The 12,955-nt window shown below is 45.6% G+C and overlaps 1 protein-coding gene across 1 annotated transcript in view; it reads right to left on the bottom strand.

Moving 5' to 3' along the window:
• The window catches only part of LOC144755781 (uncharacterized), a 548,432-nt gene that overhangs the window by 238,752 nt on the left and 296,725 nt on the right, over positions 1–12,955 (bottom strand). Inside the window, exon 5 of the mRNA XM_078645019.1 lies at positions 2,743–2,801. Within this exon, the coding sequence (XP_078501145.1) occupies positions 2,743–2,801 (59 nt within the window). The remainder of the gene's footprint in view (positions 1–2,742; positions 2,802–12,955) is intronic.

The following is a 12,955-nucleotide window of genomic DNA, read 5'->3' as shown; positions in this document are numbered from 1 at the left end:
AAAGTGGCCACGTTTTTCACAGCGTCGCTAATCTGTCTCAATGCGAACTGGCATCCTGCTTAGTACCTGTTACACACAGAATTGGACGTCCTGCTGCTGCCTGATTTTCACAAATGCAATCACGTAGGAGCATTTGTTTGTTTGGCGTGAGGTGAGCGTTCTTCGTCAACTTGTTTTTCTCACGAATACTCAGTTATTCTGGACTTAGCAGGCAGGAAGTTCTTCGTCTTGACTGTACCATGTTTTCATACTATCACCACAAACAAATAAGGACTAGGTGGCTACATTTCTTATTTTAGTTCATTGTTTTCCTTTTTCTTACTTACACATTTTTTTTCTTGCATATTTGTTGCCTGTCATGATGTTTTCTTTCACTCTTTTATGCACGTTTGTTTTAGCTTCTAGTCTTCGATTGGCAGAATTGAGAAGTAGACATATTGTGATTACCGATGTGCATAATATTTGTAGTGCCAATATACTTTAAAGTATGATTGGTTTGCCATCTTCTGGCATATTTTGGCACTGCAATACATAACTTTTAACATGCATTTCTTAGTTTACACTCGAGTACTTCAGTTTTCTATCTGTGAGATTATTTCTTGTTATATTTACATTGATTGTTTTATACAATATCTGTTGACACTCGGGTACTTAGATCGAGTACCGGCGACATAATTCCTTTTCAGGTTGTAATGATTATTATATGCTTTATCTGATGTGCATTATATTTACTATGCATTCTGTTATTCTTCACGCTACACTAGTTTCTGTGCATTTTTTGTTATTCTACGTGTTCTATCTAGTGCACAGTGTAATTCTGGTTTTTCTGAGTTGCTCGTTTGCTGAAGGGTGAGTGTATCCCTTATATTCTTGTAGGGTGAGTGTATCCCGGATTCTTCCTTGTCGGTGAGTGTACCCCACCTTTTGTTGTGTAATTCTGGTATTCTTGAATTCTATTGCCTGTGGGTGAATGTATCCCATTCATTGTTTTCTGTGATGGGTGAGTGTATCCCGCTTTGTTTTCTTTCTAGTGCATTTTTTGTACCATCCTACTGTGACATTCATTCATCACGTACATACTTTCTTTCCATATGTTGTGTGTTTGGTGTCCTGCCATGCTTACTGTGCTGGTCCACTATTTGCTGTACGGCGGATGTTATTCACTCTTCATAGGGAGCCGGAGATGTCTGGCGTTCTAATTTTGTACGTGTTGTTCATATTCTGAGGCCTCTTATCTTCTTTTATTTCTGTTATGTTTCTTATTTCTGTGTAATTCTATTTTATTTTTGTTGTTCTCTCTTTGCGAGAAAGGGGGTGGTGCGTGTGCTTTCTCATGTTGTATTATTGTTGCATTTGGTGTTATTTCGCACCTCTCTTTTAATGCCATTGTTTATTATATGCTTCGCATTTTCCTTCCCTACGCCACAGTTTATTTGGCGTTTTGGATCTGTTCTTTATTCATTTTATTCATTCTTTTAGGTGTAAAGGAAGAGGATATGTTGTGAGGTTATTTCATTCCCTTCTTCTTTCTTTACCCCTTTCCTGCTGTTCAGCCTAGTGGTGTGTGGAATGTGATGGCATTTTATGACTGCATAGAATGTTGGGTGCATGAGGTTAGGCAATTGGTATCAGCAGGCTGAGCAGTAAGGATTTACTGCTCCTGGTGGGGCGTACTTTATGCTTAATTACCATCTTGGCTCTACCTTAAGCTTCTTGTAACTTTACTACAAATAAAGATATACTTGGAACCTACAACTTGACACCCTGAAGATTCTTACTTTGCAACAATATTCCGTACCAGACGGTATTCTTTAATAATGAATCACAATCCTAGACATTCATCAAACTACCAGCCAACGTGTTTCACTCTTGTCAAGAAAGGCTTCTAAATAGCTATTAGGTGTTAACAATTTAAAATAAAATCTCAGATTTCTGTCCAAAAGCGCATCTTTTGCTGAAGAGTCAACAGTCCAATTAAGATGCCTGTGTAGCTGCAACGTTAAATGACGTCATAAGCATATGCCGGGTGGAGCCATTATCAATCCACCTTCAGTGGCTAGGCCTGGCCTCATGGAAGGCTGCCCACTTTTCAAAAGACCAAGTGCTCATTTAATCATGGGGAAGTATAGATCCTGGTCTAGTGTTCCAATTTTGAGGGCTCTCTTCTGTGACCAACTTAGGGTTTCTCACATGGACGTGGAATAGACATATCTGGGGAGATATATCACAGGGAAATGTTGTTGTCACAAGCAGGAATTGGGTGGGTAGGTGCCACTCTAAGAAGCTGAAGCTCTGCTACCACAAAGGCATCTGATGGACTACCTCTCCCACCCATCAGGTACAGCAGGTTTTGGGGAGGGGACAAGAATGTGTCCTTGCAGGCGGCAATGTCAAATTGTCTGCAGAAAACATGCAATTGGAATCCTTTGGACTCCAGAAGTCGCCAGATGGAACAACACTACTACACATGATATCGTCATACATGTTTCAGACATGATGAGCTTCAAGCAAGCTCACAATTGGAGACTTACCATTACTGTTATTTGTTCAAAACAGTATCTTCTAATAAGGCTTAAATAATTTTGCCTGAAAAGGTGGGGTGAGTTCACATTTCAAGCAGCCAATGTAGTTGAAACAGCTCTTGCTATTACTCTTAAGAATAAGAGTGTAAAGTGCACAAAACGTAAGCATACTGTTTAGAAAAAACAGTTTTATGAGAAAGAATTATATTTGTTAACTTACGTCAATTTTGTTACAGTTGATGCAATGTAGCCATTTTTGTTCTTCAGAATATTTTCACACTAAAAAGATTAGAAAAAAAAGAGTTGCAGTATAAAATCAAACAAGTGTTAACTTCTCAATTTTGTAAAGTATCTGCCTGACTATTGCTGATGGGCCTGTCAGCCTGTGACTACAGCAGCGGTTATTAGTCAAGGTTTTTCACATGCAAACATGGTGCCCCCACGCTGCTTTTTTGATGGCTAACCACACCTTTGATAATAAATCAAACAAAGAGGCACGCCACTAACACAGACAAAAGCTATATTAAACCCCAAAACAAACTAAGTCCACTCGATGCATTCAGAAAACACTGCCCGATACAAAATCAATAGATGAGGGCAAGGAACCAAATGAATAAATGCAAATCCCAGGCCTTTCTCCTACCTTCATTAAGATGCACATACTTATGCAATGTTTGGTCAGGTCTTTAAACCTGGGATGAAGATGAACCTCTAGCTATTGGAATGACTGGGGCAAGGCCCCACTATAAAGAATGGGTAATCCGCACGTCCAAAGTGACTGGTGGGCGAACTGCCCTTGCTGTCCATTTTTCCATACGCACTACCCATATAGGGCATCGGAGCGACAACGGCGAGTGGTATAGCTGGGTGGTTTATGATGATGGCGCGTCAAGGTGCATGCAGTGCTGCTTCATTGGCTCGTAGGCAACGATCACTCTTGAGAAATAGCAGAGCTATCTGCTGCTACCCCTGCTAAGCAGACAATGCCTCTAAATAACGAAAATGTTCCAGAGCATCCTAACCGTTACATTCATCCAAACCCCTTTTCATCACTCTACTTGCAACTGATCATCAATATGACGCTCTCCCAGAAGCCGCTTATTTTATTTAGTTCTAAGCTTCCATTAGTCCTTATCACCAACAACTGAGGGAACGCCTTCCTCATCTGCCTCGGCGCCAGCACCCTGCACGCACTCAACACCGGCCGAAACCACACCTGCTTCCAAGCCGCCCCGAAACGGACTCACGGACCTTTCTCCTGCCACACCTGCAGCTTCGCCTGTGACAGAACCACCAAACCCCCAAGGACTGGGCCCAACCACCTCCGCTGCATACTACTCAACACCCACTTCGCACGCACACACGCCATCGAGCTCTGGGATCTGCTCGAGACCTCCGCCCCAGACGTGGCCTTCCTGATCGAGACCTGGTGGAACGACTCCTCGGCGCTCGACATCGCCATAGCCATCCCGGACAGCTACAAGATCACCCGCAGGGATTGCGCCAACGGAACTGAAGGAGGAATAGCCATCGTCCACAAGTCCACCCTCAAGGTCGCCACCTATGCAGACGACACCCTCAACACCGCCGAACACCTGCACTTCCGGATCCACACCGACCCCAGCACAACCCTTAGAGGAACTCTCATCTACAGACCCCCCGGACCCTGAGCTCAATTCAGCGACTCCATCGCCGACCTCGCCAGCACCTACACACTCGCCTCCACGGACTACATCCTCCTCGGGGACCTGAATTTCCACTTCAAGAACAACAAGGACGCCAACTCCGCTACCCTAATCGACAACCTCGCCAACCTAGGCCTCAGACAACTCGTCACTGCACCCATCCATGCCGCTGGCCACACGCTGGACCCCGTCTTCTCCACAGGAACCCACGTCGCCTTCGACCACACCACCGAACTCCACTGGACCGACCACCGCTGCATCCATTTCACCTTCAATAAACCAACCACGCACCACCGCACCCAACAGCTACCTCGCCGCTGCTGGAGCAAAGTTACCGAAGACCAGCTGATCACCACCCTCGCCCAAAACCCACCCACCGACCCCACAAACCCAGACACCGCAGCTCGCAACCTCAGACAGTGGATCGACCACTGCGCCAACACCCTCTCCCCACTCAAGAAACCCTCCAACAACCACGCCAGCAAGAGAGCCACCTGGTTCACCGACGAGCTGCAGACCTCCAAATGCGCATGCCGGAAACTGGAGAAGATATGGCTCTACGAACGCACACTGGACAACCACGCAGCCCACAAGGACGCCACCCGCAGACATCACCACCTCATCAGATTAGCCAAGAGATCCTCCTTCAAAGACCGCATGGATAACAACGCACACAACAGCAAAGAGCTCTTCAGCATCGTAACCCCAGCGCCAACACCAACGACATACCGCCCTCACAAGATCTGTGCAACTCACAAGCCATTTTCTTCCACCGCAAGATCGCTTACATCCAAGACAGATTCAACACCATGACCGCCACGACTATGCCAGACCCCACCTCCCCTGTGAACGCCACCAGCGCCAACCGCCTGACCTCCTGGTCCAACGTCAACGATGACGAGACACGCAAGGTCATGAACTCCATCCACTCAGGCTCTCCGTCAGACCCGTGCCCACACCATGTATTCAACAAAGAAGACGCTGCCATCGCACCCCAACTACGGAAGGTCATCAACATCTCCTTCGAAAAAACGACATTCCCGGAAAGCTGGAAACACGCCGAAATCAACGCCCTCCTCAAGAAGCCCAAGGCGGAACCCAAGGACCTCAAGAACTTCCGGCCCATCTCCCTGCTCCCTTTCCCAGCGAAGGTCATCGAGAAAATCGTCAACATGTAACTGGCCGCCACCTGGAAGACAACAACATCTTGGACCCGTCCCAGTCCGGGTTCAGACGAAAACACAGCACCGAGACAGCCCTCATCGCCGCCACAGACGACATCAGGCCCCAACTAGACAATGGCGAAACATCAGCCCTCATCCTCCTGGACCTGTCAGCCGCCTTTGACACGGTCTGCCATCGCACTCTAAAGACACGCCTCCTAGAAGTCGGAATCCAAGAGAAGGCCCTTGACTGGACCACATCCTTCCTCTCCAGCAGAACCAAGAGCGTCTGCCTCCCGCCCTTCCGATCCGAGGCCACCGACATCATCTGCGGCGTCCCCCAGGGCTCATCCCTCAGCCCGACGCTGTTCAATGTCTACATGGCCCCCCTTGCACAAGTGGCCTGCCAACACTACCTCAACATCATCTCCTACGCCGACGACACCCAGCTCATCCTCTCCCTCACCAAGGACCCGCACACCGCCAAAACCAACCTCCACGAGGGAATGAAGGCCGTCGCCCACTGAATGAGGAACAGCTGTCTGAAGGTGAACTCGGACAAGACAGAGGTACTCATCCTCAAACCCACCCCCTCAGCCTGGGACGACTCCTGGTGGCCGACCACAATGGGAACAGCACCAACACCCACCCACCATGCACACAACCTAGGATTCATCCTCGACTCCTCCCTCTCCATATCTAAACAGGTCAACGCCGTCTCCTCCTCCTGCTACAACACCCTCCGCATGCTCCGCAGGATCTACAACTGGATCCTGACCGAAAGAAGAACGGTGACACAGGCCCTCGTCAGCAGCAGACTGGACTACGGCAACGCACTCTATGCAGGAATCCCAGCCAAACACCTACGATGACTACAACGCATCCAAAACACCTCCGCCCGACTGATCGTCAACATCCCCCGCCACATCACCCCCCACCTAAAAGACCTACACTGGCTCCCAGTCGACAAGAGGATCACCTTCAAGCTCCTCACCCACGCACACAAAGCACTCCACAACGCCGGACCAGCCTATCTGAACAGCTGACTCAGCTTCAACACCTCCACCCGCCATCTCCGCCCCGCCAGCCTTGCCCTCGCCACTGTCCCCCGCATCCAATGAACAATCTCTGGTGGCAGATCCTTCTCCTACCTCGCCGCCAAGACCTGGAACACCCTCCCTACCCACCTACGGCAGACGCAAGACCTACTCGCCTTCAGAAGACTCCTCAAGACCTGGCTCTTCGAGTAGTAGCGGCAACCCCTCCCCTCAGCGCCTTCAGACCCTCACAGGTAAGTAGCGCGCTTTACAAGTACTCTGATTGATTGATTGATCAGCATTGGTGGGTCGATTTATTTTTTAAGTCTTGTAACTTTCTGCTTTTTCGTCATGCAACTGTGTTATATAACTCAATTTATCACCCAGAGAGATTAAGTGATTTAGCCAGAATCACAGGATGTTGCACCGCCAAGATTTGAACCAGGATCCCCAGCTCTCGAGTCGCTGCACCACATCCTCTCCACTCGTGTGGCACTTTTTTGGGGGGGTTAATGTTGTCCCTGCGTTTACATTGTGTTCCAAGCATTGCTTTCTGCCCTAAGCAAATACCTCCTCCCCTACCTCTACCCACCTGCGGCCGGCATGGCTTGCGGGTGGTAGGGGGCTTGTGTGGGGGCCACGAACGGGTTTGCGGGGGGGATGTTGCAGTGGGTGTCACACAGGTGGGAGTAGGGGTTGGAATAAAAAAATGAAAACTTACCTTGAGTCCAGGTCTTGTGTCTTCTCTGCTCCTGCTCTCCTGCCTCCGACAGGAACAGGAAGAAGTGCCGTCAGGCTACCTCCCTTAAGCTAATCACAATGCTGCAATGCAGCGTTGCAAGTGGTCTGAGCGCCGTGACTCAGCACTCAGGCCTGGGGGGGTGGGCATGTTCTCAATGCAGGCTGTATTGCAGCCTGCATTGGAAAACAGCTAAGTGCGCATAACTCTTTTGGGTGGTCCGAGAGGGCCAATCGAACAGTCACTGCACAATTAGGAGTGGGCACAGAGCAGAGCAGCACCGACCACCCGACTGCAGCACAAACGGACCATAAAATTATAATAACTAAGTTATTATCATTTTATGTTTCTAAAGTTGGCACTGCTGTGAACCAGTGGGGCAATGCTCTTCTGCCATAGTGGAGGAGCCACCACTATCTCTTCCACAGGAGCAGCAGCTTGTTTCACTTTTTAAAATTCACTCTTATAGAGTGCGTGTCTCTGTAGACTGTCTCCCTCTCCCTGCCCTCCTCCCGCTCTTACTACTTCCTCCTGTTGCTACCTGGTAAGGTATTCTTCATATAAATAAGAGCTAAGGAACAATATCTTCTCAATCCAGTTTAAGCGTTCACATTGTGCAGAAAAACAAGTCCAGTTCCTAACACCATGCAACTACCTGATTGGCCAGCTTCCAGGCAACAGTGATGTGCCCAAGGGCTTTAAACAAAGTTCAATCTCTATCGAGTGACGATTGACCCGTAGGAGCATGCTGCTCGGAAAATAACCATGATCGGATCTTAAAGCTCAGACTCCCCCAGCTCAAAATTAAACAAAAACCCCTATCCGAATAAAAATTAGATTTTTTTTCTTTTTAAATGAAAACCCACTGTTTTTTAAATGAAACCCCACGGTTTTTGTTGTTGTTGTTGAAATCCTCGATGGGCAGGCTTCATTTTCTCTAAGAAATCCTGGAGTTTGGGCTACAATTGTAAAGTGGTTACGGTTCGGATTAGTTCACCGAACGTAACCTAAAAAATATGTTTGTGTTCTGGCCACATTTGTACTTAACGGTTGCATGAACAGTTAAGTAATTGTGCAACACAGACACTTAGGGCGAGCAGGTAATCAAAGGAAGTCATGAGTCAATGCACAACATCCATGAAAATAGTATGCCTTTGTAGTGAGTAAAATGTCACTAAATCACACTGACACAAGCTTGATATTAAGAAACATACTGTAGGGAGCAGCTAATCCTACCACAGAAATATACTCTTTTATAAAAAGACTTCAGTATATATTATCTGCATTTAGTTGCTCTAGTGCCAGGCCAGAAATACGGACGTGTCCTTAGCAGCGCCAGTTAGAAATGTAATTTCCAGTAGATTTTGGGGCCTTGCTCGACCACTTCTTTTGCAGATGCGTTTTATGCATGTGAGGTTAGCATGAGCAGTGAGTTGTACAAAAGAAAATATTTTACGATGCAAACAACCTTTATTATGCAAATGAATTTCCATATCCTACTGGCAAGTAGCAGCGATGCTTAGCAGGACAGAGTTAAGTTGCGAATTGGCTGCCCTTACTCCAATCGTATTTGCAATGCAGCGTTGCAAGTGGTCTGAGCGCCGTGACTCAGCACTTAGCCCGGGGCTCGAGGGGTGGGCATGTTCTCAATGCAGGCTGTATTGCAGCCTGCATGGAAACCAGCGAAGTGCGCATGACTCTTTTGGGTGGCCCGAGAGGGCCAACCGAACAGTCACTGCGCAATTAGGAGTGGGCACAGAGCAGAGCAGCACTGACCACCCGCCTGCAGCACAAACGGACTATAAAATTATAATAACTAAGTTATTATCATTTTATGTTTCTAAAGTTGGCACTGCTGTGATCCAGTGGGGCAATGCTCTTCTGCCATAGTGGAGGAGCCGCCACTATCTCTTCCACAGGTGCAGCAGCTTGTTTCACTTTTTAACATTCACTCTTATAGAGTGTGTGTCTCTGTAGACTGTCTCCCTCTCCCTGCCCTCCTCCCGCTGTTACTACTTCCTCCTGTTACTACCTGGTAAGGCATTCTTCATATAAATAAGAGCTAAGGAACAATGGGCCAGATGTAGGTAGCCAAATACCGGTCGGTAACGGCCGATTTCGGCCGTTACCGACCGGTATTTGGCTTTTGAGATGTAGGGGGCATCTGATTTACAGAATCAGTAAATTTGCCGATTCGGTAAATATACAGAATCGGTAAAATACTGAATCGATAAATTTACCGATTCTGTAAATCAAGATGTAGGTGGCACTTCACAGAGTGCCACAGGCCCTTTAGGAGTCGGTATTTACCACCCAATCCTATTCGGTGGTAAAATACAGATTTCAGGTGTACATGCACATCTGTGCATGTACACCTATGCCATGTGACACACAGGCATGCCCTTAGGGCATGTATGTGTGCCACATGGCACGCAAGCCTGCACTTGGGGTGCTACAGGGTGTCAAAGTGACACCCCGTTCCCCCTGCCAGAATCGGTAAATACCGAATCTTCCAGATTTGGTAATTGTGTTTTAAAAATTACCTACATCTGCCTCCTTCTAATTTACCGATTCATAAATACCGAATCGGTAAAATTCGGTATTTATGAGTCGGAAAATTAGAATTACCTACATCTGGGCCAATATCTTCTCAATCCAGTTTAAGCGTTCACATTGTGCAGAAAAACAAATCCAGTTCCTAACACCATACAACTACCTGATTGGCCAGCTTCCAGGCAACAGTGATGTGCCCAAGGGCTTTGATTTTTTTTTCTTTTTAAATAAAAACCCACTGTTTTTTAAATGAAAACCCACTGTTTTTTTGTTGTTGTTGTTGAAATCCTCGATGGACAGGCTTCAATTTCTCTAAGAAAGCCTGGAGTTTGGGCTACAATTGTAAAGTGGTTACCTTTCGGATTAGTTCACCGAACGTAACCTAAAAAATATGTTTGTGTTGGGGGGGCGTGGCTTGCGCGCCGCTACGAGATGGCGGATCGCGCTTGAGCTCGGGAATCACAGCGGCTGTCGAGACGATTTTGGGCTCCCGTTTCCAGCCGTTCTTCAGTCCCGAACCTGGAATATTGCCTCGGAATGTATCGTGAACGTTTTGCTGCACGTTCCAACAGCTGAAGAAGGCAAAAACTGATGTTTTCCTCGTTTGGCAGTCTCGCTATTGGAATTGCTGCGAGCGGACGCCATTTTGTTTTGGCGGTGGCGACGCTCGTGTTTCCTCTCACAAGCGCAATGCAATGGGGCGCTTCTCCTGTTTGAAGTCGACATGAGGTGATATTTTCTATTTTTTATATATTGTTGATTCTTCGAAAGTGTTTCACAGCTCGCAGGCGCAGAATTAAGCTTTCTGGCTTCTATGGATTCCTGACTGACATTTCTTACCTCCCTCTGCTCTCTTTTTATGCTATACTACCTCATCTGGAGTGTTTGCGCTACGTAACCTGATCTAGAGGTTACTTCTCAATAGAAAGACACTGTTTTTCTGCGCTCCCGTGGTAACTTACATACTTTTTCAAGTGCCTCACTGTTTCTATCCGCCATTTTGTGCTCTAAATGTCACGGCCATAGTCTGAGCTTTTTGGTCATACTGTGTTCACTACCAGTGGGACTTGGAGAGGTGTCATTTGTGTCACATTTGGCCTCTTTTTTGCTTTGTCCCTCTACGCATTCCTACTCTGGTGCATTTTTGGTGTGTTTACTGGGTCCTGCTCCTATGGCAGACACCATGGGCCCTTCCCCCACTACTAAAGACTCTAAAGGGACTCTAAAAAGATCTAAACAACAGTCCCCCACTCCTGAGTCTTCTCAGAAGGATGCTAATACCACTTTAGATGCTATTTTGGCGCGCCTCAATGCTGTACATGATATTGCGCAATCTACCAAAACTAATACCGATTTATTGCAAGTTGAGGTTGCAGCTATCAGGAGTGACTTTAAGGCATTATCTCTCAGAGTTACAACTGCAGAATCCCGTATCAGTGTGGTGGAGGATAATGCACATCAACATTCGAGGGCTCTTCACCAGATGGAACGCTCAATGGCGGCTTTGCGAAGAGACCTCACAGAGCAAGAGGATCGTAATCGGAGGAGTAATTTACGTATTTTTGGTCTTCCTGAAGATACGGAACAATCAGCCTCCTCAATGATTGATTTTCTATCCAAATGGCTTCCTTCTACCTTACAAATTTATTTTCAGAGAGACTTTGAAATTGAAAGAGCCCATCAAGTTCCTACGTTCAAACCCAAATCTTCCACACATCCGAGGGCGGTAATTTTTAAACTACTGCGTCATCAGCATTCGGAACAAATTTTGGCTCATATGAGGAAGGTTAAATCGGTGACTTGTGAAGGACATCGGATTGCTATCTCACAGGATTTTGCTAGGGACACTGTAATTCGAAGGAAAGGTTTTCTTAATCTGCGCAAACTTCTTTTGGACATGAACATTCCCTTTTCTTTTGCTGGTCCTTCCAAGTTTCGTATCACTTTTAAGGGTCGATATCGTATTTTTGACAAACCTTCTGATCTTTCTTTCTTTTTGGATAGCTTCCTTTTCTTAAGCACAGATGGATTCTTCGCCTGCTCCTGGTCCTTCGTCTCCTACTGCTGGCTCTTCTGGCACTTGATTCTCTTTATGTTTCTCCTTTTGTGTAGCTTCTTACATGTTTCTGTCTGCAATATGTAACTGTTTCAATGATGCGTGTTGCTTTTGGCTCATCTCACCCTTTCGGGTGTCTTGTTATTCGTATTTCCCTCATCATGGCTACCTGTGTTTTTCTTCGTAGCCTATTGGTTTCTTTGTTCTCCCTGACGTTTTGGTCTCTTCTTCTTTGTATAATATTTAATCTGCGTTAGTTGCTCTTTTTGTATCCTTAGTTCTTATTCTTTTATTTTAGTGTTATTTTATGGCGGTTCTGTGTCATTGTCTTTGACATTAGCTGTATCTGGTGTTCTTTTCTTTTTTTTTTTGTCGTTATACTTTTTGTCAGGATTTTTCATCACCTCATCTTCCCCTCGCGTGGTATTATCCCGCTTCGTATTATCTTGTTGTTTTTCCTTCCCTGCATTGTCCCTCGCCTTATCTGTTGTTGTTGATGTTGTTGTTGTTTTGATCTTCATTCCACTTATTCTGGTTTTTTCGTATATACTTCTTTCTTATACACCACAATTCTTCCTTCTTCGTTCTGATGTACTGTTTCTTGTAATATTTCTGCTTCAATATTGTTACATGGTTACAAGGTCTATTCCTACTATCTTTGTATTATGAACAGCGTTCGCTTGAAGGACTCTCTGTTCCACATGTTGAAAGTACTTCGTATGTTGTTGATCCCTTTCTTCTTGTCTCTATTGATCATATGTTGATTTAGATCTTTTTGTTTTGTGCCTACGATGTACGATCAGTTTACACTCGGTTCAATAATTTATAAGCTCATTGTACCCTCTATCTAAATGTTTCATTATACGTTTCTTTTTCCTGCACTTTTGATGAATTTCTATTTATTGTTATTTCTGGCTCATATTCATTCATGATGCTTTCTATTACAGTATTTATTACGCATTATTCTGTCTGTTGATATGTTTGCTTCCTTCACTGGTGGTTTATATTTTATGTATATTGTTCATTATTTTTTTTTCTTCTCCTCTCAGGATTTATATTGCCAATTCTGGCTCATAGTTTTGCATTATATTTCTTTCTTATAGACTTTCTTAAACGATAACTCTGCATATTTTGTACTTATGGTTCATATACAGGGTACTTGTTATTTCTTTTCATTTAGTTGTCTGTTTGCTTTTTAGA

This window comes from Lissotriton helveticus, chromosome 5_1 (genome assembly GCF_964261635.1).
Source record: "Lissotriton helveticus chromosome 5_1, aLisHel1.1, whole genome shotgun sequence".
Classification (NCBI taxonomy): domain Eukaryota; kingdom Metazoa; phylum Chordata; class Amphibia; order Caudata; family Salamandridae; genus Lissotriton; species Lissotriton helveticus.
Note: the sequence above shows the minus strand (reverse complement) of the source record. Positions and strands in the feature narration are given on the sequence as shown.